At 54.9% G+C, this 16,468-nt stretch overlaps 1 protein-coding gene and 1 long non-coding RNA gene across 2 annotated transcripts; one reads left to right on the top strand and one right to left on the bottom strand.

The window, feature by feature from the left end:
* On the top strand, positions 282-9,393 carry TMIE. Its single transcript, XR_001300163.2, has 4 exons — positions 282-825; positions 4,201-4,318; positions 7,694-7,843; positions 8,146-9,393. It is a non-coding gene; the product is annotated as a transmembrane inner ear (long non-coding RNA).
* On the bottom strand, positions 9,952-15,371 carry PRSS50 (protease, serine 50). Its single transcript, XM_021069805.1, has 6 exons — positions 15,281-15,371; positions 15,019-15,210; positions 13,605-13,896; positions 12,356-12,639; positions 10,983-11,149; positions 9,952-10,494 (listed from the first exon to the last, which is right to left on the bottom strand). Exons 1-6 carry the CDS (start codon positions 15,369-15,371, stop codon positions 10,264-10,266), a joined length of 1,257 nt encoding a protein of 418 aa, XP_020925464.1. The 3' UTR covers positions 9,952-10,263.

The raw sequence follows: 16,468 nt of genomic DNA on the forward strand, positions 1-16,468 counted from the left end.
AGTCTAGGGCAAAAGCTGAGGCTCAACAAGAAACAAAACAAGGTCCTCCAGCCCTTCCAGGGGAGATCACCCTATTCCGTGAGTCTACAGATGGGAGCCTTCCATCACACCAAAGCTGGCTGTTTCGACCATACCATCCCCCATTCCCCCTCCCCTCCAGCTCTGGTGTCCAGGGTGACCAGAGCTGCCTCTGGGCAGGAAGCCAGCCCAGAAAGCCCAGGATGTCCCTGAGCGCCCGTCACCATAGCAACCTGCCTGCCCTGCTCTCCCCCACCCTCCCACCTGGGTCCAGTAAGGTTTTTCAAATTCGTAACGTCAGAATGGGGAGGGCTTCTTAGATCAGCAGATTCCAGCCCCTCCCGTTGTCCCAAATGGATAAACTGAGGCCAGACTGCGGAAGGGAGGGTGGAACCTGTTGTTCAAGGACCCGACCCCAGACTGTCCTCCCTCTCACTCACTCCCACCCCTCTGTCGTTGGTACAGTTGGGGGGGGGGGGAGTCTAGGGTGTGATCTCCGGAGGGGGTGGGCCCTCCACCCGGAGAGATGTGGGGGCGGGCAGCAGAAGAACCAGACACCGCTGATGAATAAATGATGCCCACTAGCAGCCTGAGATCAGATCGCCAAGCCGAGCGCCTGCTGGCCCCGGGGGCAGTCCCCGGGCCAAGGCGGCCCAGCCCGCATCCCTCTGCGCCCCCGACCTGCCGCCAAGCTGCGCTGGGAGCCCGAAGATGGCGGGGCAGTGGCGAGGCACCGGGCGGCTCTGGGCGCTGGGCGGCGCCGTGCTGGAGGTTTGCTTCGCTGTGGTCGCCGGGCAGTTGGTGGAGGTGAGGTGGGGCAGCGCGGAGGGGAGGGGTTTGGGGTGGCTGTCACCTTCCAGGCAGAGGGTTGGGGGTACCTTTCTGCCAGGAGCTGGCTTTTCCCTTCCCCTTGCCCTTAGGAGACCTGGCTTAATGGGGAGACATGGCCCTGTTCCAATCACTTCCAGACTGTGGGGGAGACTCAGCCCCCAATCTTAGTGTGCCTGACCTGTAGGAGGGCACAACCCCAGATTTCAAGAACATTTTCTGATTCAGAGGGAGGCTCACCCTGATTTTAGGGATTCCCAATCTGATTGGAGATAACAGCCTGGCCCAGTCTCATGAGGGGGCACTCACCCCTTATCCTCTAGTCTTTGGTCTGTAGGGTTACAGGGGTGGGGGCAGTGGTAATGCATAGTCTCTTGCTTCAGTATAATCTGATAAATGAGATCTAGTCACTGATCTTAGGATCTGCTGGAAGAAACAGCTTCTGCTCCAGAGATTCTCCAGAGTTCCCTGTCTAGTGGGGGAGATATAGCCTTGCACAGGAGGTGAGGACTTTCCAGGCTGAAGGGTAGAGGGTGGGAGGATGAGGACACCCTTTATGGAGCAGCCTTGTGTTGAGTCTGACTCCATACATAGCATTAGGCCCTGGAGCAGAGGTAGGAGGAATGGGGGGGCGGTACAGGCAGGGCAGGGCAGGCTAGGCCCAAGGACTTCAGGTCTTACTTGGTCCTGGTGATAACTGGGAGCTAGCAAAGTTTTCTGAGCAGGGGAGAGTAATGATGAGTCCTGGTTAGGAAGGAGAATAAATTAGAAGAGGGCACATAGTTGGAAGAACTGGGAGGAGCTGCTAAGATAGTTCAGGAAGAAGTGAGGAGGGTGGCTGGGGCAGAGAGGGAGGGGCCAGGAGCCTGGCTGGGGCCTGAAAAGAAAGGGTGGGAGCCATCCGCAGCCTCCCTAGCCCCTCTGTACCCTAGTCCTGCTGAGCCAGGAAGGGAAGTCAAAGAGGTGGACCAGACCCAGAATTCTGGAATAAAAAGCCAGAGGGAAAGGTCCAAGAGGCAGGACCAGGGAGGAGTGGGGTCAGAGCCTGTGGTATAGGCAGGGGTAAAGTGGTGAGAGCAGGCAAACAAGAAGTATAAGGGACAGCAAAGCACTGAGAAAAGCCCTTGAGGGGCAGGTGCTGGTGGGACAGGAATGGGTGAAGGACACAGCCTTATCCTTGGGGTCTGAGGGATGTGGGGACAGAGCACTGCACCCCATGCTAGCCTCTCCCTGCTGCTGACCAGGGGGCATGCTCAGAAGGCTGGGCTGGAGTCAGATGTCAGCTCTAGTGTTCCTGTAAGAGGAGCCAGGCTGGTGTGAGCCTCATGGAGTATACTCAGGCCCCTCACCAGCTGCCTAGAGGCCTCAGGTGCAGAAACTGAGTTGGTCTGGGTGTAGGAGAAGCCTGAGGGTGGAGGGTCAAGGACTTCTCTCAGCCCTTAGAAGCAAGTCTTCTTGCAGCTCATTAAGGGAAATTACATGTGGAGTCCATCTGCCTGCCATCTGCCTATAGTCTGAACAAGGACCTGGCTGAGCCCAGAGTATCCAGGGAAGCACCAGTTCTTAGATGAGCAATGCTAGGGCCCATGGCACTACCCACCCCTGCCACAGGCATCACCCTCCATCAGCCTATGAGGTTCTGGTGGAGGCCAGGCCTCCAAGTTTCAGATGCAGATCCCCAGGAGTGCCTACCTCAAGGGGATGCCTGTTACCTGTTATGCTCTACCCAAGTCCCCTATTGGGGTGTCTTGAACAAAGCTGGAACAGAATGTGTCAGAAGAGAGCTCTTGGCTGCCCAGGCTCTAAACCTGAGATCTTTACTCTGGCCCTCAGAGTCTTCAAGTCATATAACCCAGCTGGGCCAACACAGTCAGCCTTAGAATCAGGGAACCACATCATGGCCCAAGCCTTGGCCCTGACTCTTCAGACATGTGTCTGACCACATGTGCATGTACTCCAACCACACATGTGCCCTATACCCACAGTGCCCAATCCCAAACATGTGCCTGAGCCCACACATGTGTTTGACCCTGCAAATGGGACTCTCCTGGGATGATGCTGAGGAAGGGTGCCTTCTTGCCAATTTTACCACTCAGGTTGTGTAGAGAGCTTCTCAGAGACCCCTGGAACCACCACACTCAAGTTATAGATGGAGAAACTGAAGCCTAGAGAAAAGAAGACTTCTACCTCTGTTTGCCTTATTTAAGAGAAAAGAGCTAAGAATAACCTACCAATCCCAGGCACATAGATCCTCTGGGTTACCTGGGACAGACTGCTAGTCCTCTTTGAGTGTCCATAACACATGCTGAAGAGTGGTGTTCATTAGATGAAGAAGTATCTGGCTTTTGGAGGTGCCCCATCCATTCTTATGGACCAGGGGAAAGACTGGACAGATGGTTGAGCTGTGGGTTGCCTTTCCTTCCCAGAGAGCCAGAAGAGACTCTTCATGGCTGTCCTCTTTTGGTTAGTCAGGGGACAACGCCATGCACAGATGTCCCAGAGTCCTTTCTCTCTCCAACTACTAACCCCCATCCACACCCCCGAGCCAAACTTGGAGACAAAGATAGGGCCATACCCCTCTACGTCCTGCAGGTCAGGGACAGGTATTGCTTGACAGCAGCCCCCACACACATGCACACGGCAGGGCCACGTCCCCTCAAATCTCCAGGACAGGGTGGTCTTCTACTGGGAAGGTGGAAAGTGGTGCACTGTGCTCTACTCAAGACTGCTCCAAATGTGCTTACAACTTCTAGCCTCCAGGTGTCACCATCGCATTTTGGACAAATTATTTATCTAGTCCTGTTTGGTGAGGATTCTGGCCTAGGAAGGGACTCGGGTAGGACAGGCGACTGCTGAGGCCACCTGGTGGGGGTTCTGGTGAAGTAACAGTGACAGAGCCCTGACTCCAGTTCCATACCCCAGCCCACACTGCAGGTATATGAGAACAAACTCCCACAGGGCTGTAAAGGCTTCACCTTGGCTCTGGCCTTGGTCCTGAGACCCAAGCTGCCTTTGTGGAGCCCAGGACTAGAGCAAGAGGAAAGAAGCATCCTTGAACCTGATTGGGACAGGCCATCCACATTTGCTTCTCGGGGCTTTGGTTTCCCCAAGCATCAACCACCTTCACACTCCAAGTTCCTGGCTCCATCGTTCTGGGGCTCTGCCACCTTCTTCTGTTCTAAATCTGGAACTTCCCAAGGTCTGAGGCATTGGCTATGAATGTCTAAGACACTGATTCTAGCCAATTCTGAAATGCTTGGGCTGAGTAAGTTCTTGCTGAGACCTGGGTCTCTCTGGGCCCAGTCCTAGCCCTTAGACTCTGCCTGGCTCACTCTGTTTTCTCACAACCTGCAGCCCAGCACAGCACCACCCAAGCCCAAGCCACCCCCGCTGACCAAGGAGACGGTGGTGTTCTGGGACATGCGCCTGTGGCACGTGGTGGGCATCTTCTCGCTCTTCGTGTTGTCTATCAGTAAGTAGCTGCTCCCTCCCTCCCCACCACACCACAGTGGGAGCACAGCACCACCCCCAGCACCACCCCCAGGGGCTCAGAACAGCAATTCCGGGCAGTGCAAGCAGGCCAGGCGCCCGCAGGAGGCCCGCGGTGGTTTCTGGCACCTCCTGATCCACACAAAGTCCCTGTGGAGGGCTGACAGGCTGGTGGTGACCTGAAGTATTCTGCCTGACTGGGGATGCAGCCACATGGCAATTATGGTAATTACAGGGGACTCCACTGAACCAGGACGCGGACGTGTCATTTTTCCCTATCGCTGGCCTCCTCATGCTTTTCCTGCAGTTTGGCCAGCTTAAAGTGCCCACACCCAGAGGCCCTAGCAAGGACACCCTTGGCTGCAGCTCAGCCCAAAGGCTCCCCAGACGCCCAGCAGATGTGGTTCTCAGGCTGCAAACCCTGTACTGTCACCAAAAAAAAAAAAAAAAAAAAAAAGCCATTTCTCCGGAATGACTCACACCCACCTCAATTAAAAGCAGGAGACCCCTTCCTCTCTTGGACCTGGAAGGTGCTTGATGCAAAGTCATAATAGCAGCAGGATTGGCATGTTCTCTTCAGTTGTCCTTCTGGAGTAGGGCTCTGGAGTTGGGAAAAAGGGAGCTGAGCTGAGAAATGCTGGCTGGGTGGGGGAGGTAGCCAGGGTACAAAGCAGAATCTGACAGAGGTTCCTACAGGCCTAAGGGGGCAGTGGGGGTGGGGGTGGAATACAGGCAGTAAGGGAAAGAAAACCCATTCTCCCAGCAAAGGCTTCATGGAGGTGAGGTCCTTTGGGCTCTAGATCAGTAGGATGGAAGAGTGGTTTTCCTAGGTAGGCAGAGGGACAGTATGGGCAGAGGTGGCAAGAAAGAGCCTGCACACAGGTCTCAGATAACCCCTATAATGTTTACTAAGTATACCCTGGGTCAGGAGCTAAAGGGATATTAAAGTTCTAGCTGGAGCTGTCCTGGGATGAGGTCACCAGGAGGCAGGGCTGATCACAAGTGCCCATCCAGATGTGGGAGGCTCCAGAGGAGACAAGTAATCTAATTTGTATGTGCTTCTCCTGGCACCAGAAGTGCCCTCCCTGCAGGAAAACAGCCATCCCTTCATCATCACCATTACTTCACAGCTGGAGTGGGAGCAGGATCTAAGCAAGAAGTGGCCTTTTTCTCCTAGCCAAAACTGATCAGCCAAGCTTGAGTGGAGACCCTGCAGACAGATAGGTGTGGCTGCAGCCCCAGCCCAGCTGTCCAGAGAGGGGAACAACCCCCAGTACCAACAGGCAGGGTTGAGGAAGGATTCTGCCCTGCAGGGGCCACCAAAAGAGTCCAGGACAAAGGTCCAAGGAGCAGTTGTGGGGCACCTCAGGGACAGCTGAGGGCACACAGTGGCTTCTCCCAGGTTTTTCTTGGCCCTAGATAGTAGAGGTGCCTGGGGTCACATAGGCAAGTTGCAGTGTCAGACCCAGAGAGCCACTTGCATCTCAACCACACAGATCAACTTCCACTCCTAACCCCATTTCCTAGAGAAAGGTAAGGGATCGTCCCAAAAGCCTCTGAGCAGCAGATCAGCACTTGTTACCTTCTGTGCAGTGCTCTAGGGAATAGGGAAGGCACAGCCCCATCTTCTGTGGAGGAAACATCTTCCCTGCTTCCCAGTCTGCTTGGGCCTAGGTGGCACAGCTGTTAGTGGAGCATCGGATTCCAGAACCTTGTGGAAGAGGCTAGAGTTGGATGGGGGGCCTCTTAGGGGTCCTCTCCAGCCTAAGGACTCCTATCCCAAGTCCCTGCCTTGGCCATGGAACTCGATCCAAGGAACTTTGTTTCTCTGCTTCTTTGAAGAAAAGCAACAAGGACAGGCTGGGTGGGGCAGGTCTGGAGTGAAGGGTGGTGCTTGAGTCCTACTCTAGCTTCTAGTAGTTGCAGCTGTGCTCTCTTTGAAGCCCAAGGCTTCTAGGGCACTGGGACCAGCCTTTTGCAGAGAGTCTGAATGGGCATTGTCCTGAGGAGGTAACTGGCCAGGTGACTGGAAGAAGTGACCCAAGCTAGTAGAGTGGGATGGGGGACCAATTTGGGCCTTGGGCACACAGGGGTCTGGAGACAGACCAGAACTCAGGTTTTTGGGTAAGAAAGGCCTGTTGTCATCTCAGGTCTATTCCTGGACAACAATGCACAGTCACGTATACTGATAAGACCCTCACACAGCACCCCCAGAGTGTTCCTGGATGCTGCTGATCCCCCACACATTCACTCCAGAGTGCAGTCCTATCCTCAGCAGCAAAGACCATCTCATTCATTCCTTTTTTCATTCTGTTAAGTCTGGGGGAGATTCACTGGGTCACAATATTGGCTGAAGAGGTTGCACAAGGTGACCCCAGGGGGTGCTCCAGTCCAGGCCATGTAGGTCTGATCCATCTTCCCCAAAATAGGTCTGACTTGTCCTGCCTGGACCTCCTGCCCGAACCTCCTGCCCCTAGGAGTCTGCCAGGAAGTTATGTCTGGTCATCTGATTTATAATAGGAAGCAGCTCCATCCCCTCCCCTGAGGCTGGGGCCAAGGTGGTCAGACTGTGGGGGCCTTAGAAAAATAAACGCAGTCCAGCCGGGTCCTGGCAGCCCTGCCTCACACATCCCTAGACAGGCCAGCTTCATGCCCTGGCTCAGCTTGCGTGGGCACAGCTGCCCTGAGCTGGAAAACCACTTCTGGAATAACTCTGTCTGAGGTGAATGCCCCAGGGGAAGGTCTATGCCCTCTTACAGGCTCTCACAGCCAGGAGGAGCTTAGGCTTGTCCTCAAGGAGGTTGAAGAAGATGCAGCCACATCCTCCAGGGTCTGAGGTGTTCTCAGGAGCCTGGGGAGGAAACACAAGGATGCTCCAGGAGCCCAGAGGCCTGAATTGGAAGTATAGGACAGCCTCCAGGAAACTGTAGCTTTAGTCATGGTGCAAACCACTGCCCTGCCCTCTCAATCTACTCAGAGAGACCCTCAATCTAGTCAGAAAGACCCTCAGGACCAGGACTGGTGACATGATATATGGGGCCAGTGCAAAATGAAAATATGAGATCCCTTGTTTAGAAATTAAGAATTTCAAGAAAGTGGCAGCAGACCATTAAACCAGGGCACAAGGCCCTTCGGGGGCGGGGGGGGCATGTGACTGCATAAAGCCATGTAACTGCACGGGAATGATGTCTTGAAAATCCCAGAGCTCATGTGGGTTTTTGCAAAATGTGGAGCCTCCTGAGAGAGTGTCTGGGGTGAGACACACATAGGTAGGTGGAGACAGGCCTGAAAATTTGGACACTATTCCTGGGGTGTCTGACCTCTGGCCCCGGCCAAGCCTGCTCTGTTCTCCCCATAGTTATCACTCTTTGCTGCATCTTCAACTGCCGCGTGCCACGGACCCGGAAGGAGATTGAGGCCCGGTACCTGCAGCGCAAAGCAGCCAAGATGTACACAGACAAACTGGAGACTGTGCCACCTCTCAATGAGCTCACAGAAATCCCCGGAGGTGAGCAGGCCTCGGCCCCAACCCCGCCACCATCCTATCCTGCCAAGCCAGCCAGTTCCTCAGTCCTGCCACCCAGAGCTGCCCTATTCCTCCCCTCCACCTGGTTCAGGGAGGAGACCCAGACCCGTCCCTGCAGACCAGAGCACAAAAATGGGTCAGGGTGAAGCAGGGAAAATAAGCTATTCTGCAGGTAGGAGAGGTTTGTAAGGAAGAAGGAATGAAGGGCTGAACTGTGAGGCTCTGGTGCAGGCTCTGGGACCCAGTCTCACTCCTATCATATACCTCTTTCTTCTCCTCCACAGAGGATAAGAAAAAGAAGAAGAAGGACAGTGTGGATACAGTGGCCATTAAGGTGGAGGAGGATGAGAAAAAGGAGGCCAAGAAGAAGAAAGGCGAGAAATAGGAGAGCTTCCTGGAGGTGGCTCCAGACATCTTAGACTCCAAGCTCACACGTGGACCATAGAGGTTGCAGATCATCCTCCTCCAGCTCAGAGAGGGTTGCTGAAGCCCAGGACCCTGTCTTAGAGCCTATCAGGGCAGGGACAAGACTACATGAGGTGTTTTGCCTCCCGGCCTGGACTCCACTCCTTTCATCCCGTCCACATGATCGCCCAGCAGTGGTGGTCTTGGGCCACTCTCCCTCTGTAGATCCAAAGTGGCCTTCACCTACATGCTTCTGTTCCCTCTTCTGCCAGGAACAGCAGTGACTAAAGGGGTAATGGGATGTGGCTTTTCTTCTGAAAGGGGATGGCTGACCTTGATGGGCCATAGGTAAGGCCTCACCAGGCTGGTCACAAGAAGGGATAGGGCCAATGGGGGAAGCTATGGCAGCAGGAGGTTCTCAGACTTGGCTGGATAGCAGCTTTGGTGGGGAGGGACTGCCCCAAGCCTGGCAGGGCTTCTGGCACAAGGCAGGGCAGTGAGGGGGACCAGAAGCAGAACCCCTAGCCCAATAGATGCCAAGCTCCAGGCAATAGATGTACCAGTTTTACATGTAGTGATGCCGCTGAGGCTGCTGGGGGGCCTAGCATGAGGCCTGAGGGCTGAAGGGGCAGTTCAAGGGTGTAGAAGGCTGAGGCCAGTGGGCCAGAAGGAAAAGGAAAACTGCCACTTGGGCCCAATATTGGGAATCCAGGGAATATTTAAGAAGCCAAGGGGGGCCTCGGGCAGTTCTGGTAGCCCTTTCTATACTCAGCCATGATGGCAGGTGTTAGGGCCCCATGAGATCACTTCAGGGAGCAGCTAGGGATTGAGGCAGCAGCCTTCCACCTGCTGAATATGACAGCACACCACTTCCTCTTCTATTCTCAACCATGGTGCCTAAAAGAAGCACTGCTGATCAGAAGATGAAGACCCAAACTGGACATGGGGACTGAATCCTTGGACAGGGGAGATACAGAGAAGGGTTTCTGGATGGCAGCGAAAATCAGCTGAAGTACTCAAACCTGGGCCTGGTACTCAAACACCAGAGGTTTCCAAGCTGCTAGCAAAGCTCAGGCTGCCTCTGCAGCCTGTGGAGATCTGTAAATAAAGCTGAGTGCCTTCTCATACCTGAGTGACCTCAGATGATCCCTCAGGATGCCCCATCCCTGGAGCATTTGCCTGGAGGGTGAGACAGTGATTGGTGATAGGTCACTCAGGCTAGGCTGACATTCCCTCCCCTGACTTTTCTCCCAGGCTGAATTCAGATGAGCCAGAGGGAGAGGGTATTCAAGAGGCAGAGGGTGAGGGATCATCCCTCACCAGTCCTGCTGCCGTGCCTCAGGGCTGGGCTCTGCTGGCTGCCTCCCTGACCTCTGACCTGAGCCTCCACTAGCCCTTTGTCAAAAGGCATGTCTGCTGATGGTAGCGATAATGTCTGATCCCAGTGGGCATCTGCCTCAGTCTCCAGGCACGGGGCAGGGCTAGGTCAAAGACTACGACAGTGCTTCAGGACAACGACAGGGTATGTTCTAGCCAGAAGACAGGCCAAAGTCAAGGAGAACACATGTACCTCCCCAGCTCAGATGGAGCTGCACCTTCACCCCCAGCCTCACATGGTTTTCTGGCAGCCCCAGATTCAGCCTGGGTAGTACATTTGAGGCTTTCCATCATCTGACCCCAATATTATCCCAACGCACTCCCTCCACCTTCTACAAGAGCCACCCTGAACTTTTGGCTGGAGGCAGATCCTGGGGCTCTGCACTTTTCAGTATAAACTGCCCAGAGTCACCCATCCCAGCCCCGTCTGGTTCTCTTATCTCCCACTGGAGCAGGCCCAGCCAAGTAGGAGGAGGCATTGGGAAAAGAAGTGTTTAATTGAGCACCTACTCTCTGCCCTGCCTTGTGGGGCTGTGAGAGCTGCACCTATAGCGTTCTGGGCACAGAGGTTTGAGGGGGGCCCTGGGCAAGGAAGGCTGCACTCAGGGACAGCACAAGTGTCAGAGGGTAGCAAGGAGGCTGAGGTGCAGCGGGAGTACCAGGAGCAGAGCCCTGGATGGGGTTGGCAAAGTCTGCCCATTGATGTGTTCCCAGATCCACCGCTCGTAGGAGGAGATGTGTAGGTAGATGGGTGGGGCCTCACTCTTCTTGCAGCCTGGTCCCCAGCTCACCATGCCCACCAGGTACCATATGCTCGCCACAGGACAGGCCAAGGGCTCACCACTTATCTCCTGTGGGAAGGAGCGGGGGAACAAAAAGGGTCAGGGAGGCCAGATGTTATCCGAGGAAGACTTGATCCAGATCAGGGACAAGCAGTGTGCCCTCACACCCAACCTTCCCTGCAGCGCCTGAGTGTCACATAGCTGAGAGATGTCCTTGAAGCCCTGACCCAAGACACCTTCTTCAAAGGGCTCCACCTTCCATCTCTCTCCATCCCCCCATCTCTTTAACACCCACCCTCTATCTTCTCACCACCCCTCCTCCCTCACCTCCAACCTTCATCCCCACTCCCCCATCTTTCTCACCCAGGCCCCACCCCCCATCTCCTTCTTCCCAATCTCCATCCTCCATCAAACCTATCCTCCTCCATCTTTCCATCTTCCCCCTTGGTCACCCCAGCTCATCCCCACCCCCTCAGGTCCTGTCTCTCCTGTGCCCTCACCCCACTCCTTGCCAGGTGCCCAGGAAGGCATGTGAGCAAAGGGGAAGTGGTGCTCACATAGCAGAATTGTTCCCTGTTGACGTCCTTTGCACAAATCATCTGGGAGTTGATGATCTGAATCAGAGAGGGGATTTTGAAGAACCTGTGGTAGAAGCTGTCACACTCTGTGCTGTTCACAATGGTGACTTCTTTCTCCTGGATGGTCCGGGACTGGGGCCACATACCTGTGGAACAGGGGCCCCCATTCAGGCTTGGCAGGGTTTTTCTTGCCCACTGGTAGCAGCCTTGTGTCCATCCCTGCTTGCTCCTCGCCTCTCCTCCACCCTTTTCTCCTTGCTACACAGCAGCCCTGGAAATCTCTCCAGGCTTAGCCCACCTACCACTCCAGCTAATGCTCCCCAAGGGCCCCTCAATAAGAGACCTTGGGGCAGCCTACCCATGATCTAGCCTTGATGGGCCTAGTCTCACGTCCTGCAGAGTCCAATCCATTGAGTTCATTCTGACCTCAGTATCTTGGCTTTTGTGACCCTCTCCTCAAAGCCTACCAACCCATCTCAGGTATAAATCCTGCCTTTCCTTCAAGCCCTCCCCAGAGGCCTCTTCCTTCCCTAACCTTCCCCAGACTCCCCTCCATGGTTTCCAGGCCATGGCGTGTCTCTGTCCCTAGTCTGAGCTCCTGGGGGATAGATGACTTCTGAATGCTCCCAGCCATTCCCCAAGAGAGGCCATGGCAGCAATGACAAAAATGCCACATCACCCCAGGCTGGAGACCTTGTGGGTATTTCAGGCTATCTGAATCCATGAGGCCAGAGGGCAGGGCACCTCTCTTGTGGGAAAGGGATAGGGAAGGGTTCCCTGAAGAGAATGGACATTCCAGAGCCCATAAGGAAATGGGCCCTTGGATGGCCCTGGGACCGCACTCCTGCTCTTAAGCCTCCTAAATTGAGATGATGAGGGACTGGGGGGAGAGAGCCATAAGTGGACTCCAGTGACTCCCATCTTCTGTGTGCAGACTGCCCTTAGCCAACAACATGGGATCTTCTGGGGATCTTTTTACAAACACAGAATCCTGCTCCTCTCACTTTTGGATGTTTTGCTTCAAGACGTGGATGACCTGGGATTGTGTACAGACAACAAGATATTACTATGTGTCTCCTCTGCCTTCAAGGAAGTCCTGTTTACATGCCCTGGCCTAGGCCTGAGGACTCAAGAGCAATCTGGGTTCCCTAAGGCCTGAATGGCCATGATAATGTTAACTTCTGAGATCCTGAAGGGGAAAGAGGCCTCAGAGATGAGAGCTTGACAGGAAGGTGAGGGGACAGCGGACTCCCTGGGGAAGATGTCTCAGAAAAGTCTGTCTGTGGTAGACCCCAGCCTGCACCCCGGTCCTCTCCCACACCAACCACCCTGCTTTGGGGAGACTTACTCACCGTCAACCCTGGGGAGTCCCCAGCCTGTCACAGTGCAGAGGGTGTAGTCCTCTGCCACATAGTCCAAGCCAGGCAGGCAGATGGGCCAGACATACTTGTTGTACTTGAGTGGCTGCTCAAGCTTAAGGAGGGCAATGTCATTGGCCCGGCCAATCCAGGTCCAATACCGATGCGCCCGGTAATGGCTGTTCACGATGACCTGCTGTGCCGGGACGTCAACGGTGGACGTTGATATCTGGTCAATCCATGGACTCCCCACCCGCACTGAATAGGTAACATTACTCCTAGGGGAATGACAAGGGGAGTCTGCCATCAGCTCCAGGAACCCCACCCCAGTCTGCACTCCTTACCCTCCACACAGCTGTTCTACTCTGAACCTACTCCACAGCAGATGTGAATGGGGCCTCGCTCGCACACTGTGTAGTCTGGTCCTCAAAACAACCTTTCATTTTATGGAGAGGAAAACCCAGGCTCCAGTGACTGGCTCAAGGCTACACAGCTAGGAAGTGGTGGAGCTGTGATGTGGAGCCAGTTTTCTCTGGTTCCAAACTCTAGACACTGTCCAGTGTCCCATGCTGGCCCTGGAAATGCAATCAATTGGCCAGGCCTTGCCTTCCGGCATCCTTTCAATTGGTGCACCCCTGGAGTCTCTGTGTCGGCCCTGAGGCTTGGAGCACGCTTCTCCACTAGTCAACCTCACAGCCAGCACATATGTGACCCTCAGGCTGCTCCCTGGCCTGAAAATATAGGCATGCCCACTCTGTCTCTTCACACAGACCAGACTCTACTATGAGCATCTATCTTCTTGTCTAACTTTCCCAGCACCAGGAGTGGTGCAGCCCTGCCCTCTTCTGCCCCCAGCACCCAGGCCTGGACCTGGCTTTGAAGAGTGCCAAGGCTGTTGGGTGAATGAAGGAAGAGATGAGTAAGTGAAGCAAAGTGTGTGGAACAGAAAAATTAGGACCTTCTTTTCTGTAGATAGGAGGAAGGAGGCCTGGACAGCAGTTTGCAAGCCTGTTTCCTCTCTGTGGAATGACTACACAGGCCTGGTGAGAGGAGCAAGTTCCCAGATCCCAGAAAGGAATCTTCAGGATTTGACCTCCACCTGCTTGGACCTGGTTTAAGGAGGGCTGGGAGTATGGGGTTCTGCAGAGGGCAGAGCTTTCACTTGATGGACCAGCTGGCAGGATGACTGGGGCCCCAGTGGCTCCAAACAACTTTCCACCCATCCATGTAGGCCCCGACTCACTGGATCATGCAGTGGGCCACGGTCAGCACCCAGCGGGAGGCAATGAGGGTGCCTGCACAGATATGTGTGCCATTGGCCCGCACACTGACCATCCATGGCCACCGCCGAGCCATGGCTTCCGGATCCCTGAGGGTGGGGTCCTGCTCATAGGAGAAGCCACAGGCTGAGGAGGAAAGCCAAAGGAGCTTGATAAGGAATGGGCCCTTCCAGCCATATCCCTCTCCCTCCTCCCTCCCCTCAGCCTGATCTCCCACCTCTCTAGCTGCTGGCCTACACCCATCCAATAAACTTCCTCATTGGTCATCACATAATGTCATCCACATGAGGACTGGGATCTCCAGCCTCAGAAGGACCTCGGCACCCCCCAGGTATCCCTCTCTCTGTTCCCACAGCCCAGGGCCCAGGGAATTCCCAGGCACCAGGTGCACCACAGTCCCCTTGTCCTGGCTACACAGACCTCATGGCCAAGCCTGTCACAAACTCATCTGTGCTTCCATCTGGTTCCCCTACTTCAGCCATGGCAGACCCCTCCCCCTCCTCTAGGATCCTTCTCCTGTGATTCACTGAGAAAAAGGCAGACGACCTAAGAGAAAAAGGGCAATGAGCATGAACACACACATCTAAGGACAAAACCTCAGTGGCAAACAAAGAAGCTGCTCTGCCCCATTAGCCCTCAGGGGAGTGCAGACTTAAACCACACTGAGGTTCTGCTCACACCACCTGCCAGGCAAAACTAAATGTCCCTGGTACTAAGTGTTGGTGAGGATCACGGCCCCAGACTGCTCACTCACTGCTGAAGGGAGTATCAATGAGTGCAGCCACTCTGGAAAAGCTTTTACGGAAAAGTTCTTTAAACTAAAGTTGCACATATCTAAAACCAGCAGTCTCCCTCCTAGGTGTTCCAGATGGACTAATGGATTGTAAGCTCAATGTAAGTGGGCCATGACCAGCCGCTGTAAAGGCTACCACACACAGGAGAGTGCTGCCGGGCAGTTAAACTACGTGCACTGAATTCCAGGGTGAGAAGTATTGCTTAAGTGGTCCTTATTTAAACATAGTCAAAAGCCACACCTGGAGAGAACATCTTGTGGTTGTTCCCTGAGACACCCAAGGGCAGGTTCCCTGAAAGCCATGCTGGAGACCCCCAACGGCCTTGGCAGGGAGCCTGGGTTGGTGGAGAGGTCCCAGCCCCACAGGCCCTTCAGGGAGGCCGGACCATGCAGCACACCTCAGGCTCCCCTGACTTTCCTTGCCTCCTTCCCCACCAGGATGGAAGGCCTGACCCAAATAGGTGCTCAATAAGCACTAGTAAAAGGAAGGTCTTCTCTCACTCTCCCTGCCGCTTCTTCGTCTGTCCCTTAAGGTCCTCAAGACGCTCCAGCACCCTCCTCCACATGGAGGCCGCTTTACTCACTAGGAAGGAAGTCGTCGGCCTTAGAAGTAGAGGACTGCAGGGTCGTGGGCTGCCGGGTGGTGGTGGTGATGTCCTGCCGGGGGAAGCGACCACCACCCAAGGGACAGGTGGCACCCGGCGTACAGGGGGCGCCAGAGTTGGCTGAGGCAGCCATTGACTGGATCCCCGGTTCTGCACCAATGCCCAAGCAACCTGTGGAAGGACGCGGAGGATCAGAGGTGGAGGATGGGCGTGAGAGCGGAAGGGCGGGGGTGAGGCTCACCCGTGGGCCACAGCGGCGGCAGAAGCAGCAGCAGCAGTAGCAGGAACCGGAGCCCAGTCTGGGTGAGGGCAAGGGCGAAGGTAGACCTCATGGGGCGCTGGGGGCTGTGCCTGCCGGCCCGCCATCCACACCAAGGCTCCATCAGCAGCAAGTAGCGACCGTGCCACGATGCTCCTCTCGCGATGGCGCTGCCCGGGCTCACCCCACTATGGCGACCCCCAATGGCTTCTGCGCTGTGGTGGGCGAGTCTGGTCCCGCCTGCTTGGCGCCCTCCAGTGGTCCCCTGCAATGGTGCACCTGGTGCCCTGGCGGCCCTTAGGTGGGCCAGAGTGGTGTGTGGCCTGAGGGCATCCCCCGACTGCCTGGCTTTGGCCACGGCTCTGCCCTTCTGGGACCCTGCAGCCTGGCCAAGCAAGTTTCTTGGAGTCCCTTAACCTCACCTCAGCTGGTTCCTGCACCTCCTTGTCAGACAGCCCGCTTCCATCCCTGCCTGGTGATATAAAGGCCCAATCCCTGGGACTGGCCTCAGGGGTTTCCAAACCACCCATCTGCCCTCCAGCCTGGTAGCTACTTTGGAGCTTTGCCCAAGGGCACTGAAATTAAGCAGATCGAAATATTTTCAATAATGACTTTTCAAAACTGCATAATTTTAAGCACCATCTCATATTCAGCAAATGCCCTTCCCTTACAGATCCATCTGCTCAGGAAAGATGGCACAGGTGAGATTTCCATTCACAGAGAAAGAGTGATGGTAACCCTTGGGCCTTTCTAGCAGCAGCAGGCCACTTTGTATATTGGAATTTGGGGAACATTTTGATGGCTCAATGACACAGATGGATAATACAATTAAAAATTAAAAGCAGTATAGGGAAATACTATGAGAAACTTTAGTTCAAAGCTGTTCGAAAATTCTAGCCTACTAAAAGTTAAATCAAGCCAGGACAATCTAACTTCTGCCAGGGCCTGCTGTCTTGGAAGAGACATTATGGCTCACCATTCAGGGCTTTAGACTCCAGCAAATCATACCTACTGCCCTCTAGAGCCTGATGGCAAGTGTAGCTAGCCCCTGTGAACCTAAGCGTCCCCCCTCCCAGGTCTGAGGAGCCCCCATGCTACCTTCCACAGGAGCAGCAGGGCTCTGCCCTCTCATTCTGGCCAGCTTGGGCCTGTCCTTGCTCTTCGGAGTTG

Source organism: Sus scrofa, chromosome 13, assembly GCF_000003025.6.
Source record: "Sus scrofa isolate TJ Tabasco breed Duroc chromosome 13, Sscrofa11.1, whole genome shotgun sequence".
Taxonomy (NCBI): Eukaryota; Metazoa; Chordata; class Mammalia; order Artiodactyla; family Suidae; genus Sus; species Sus scrofa.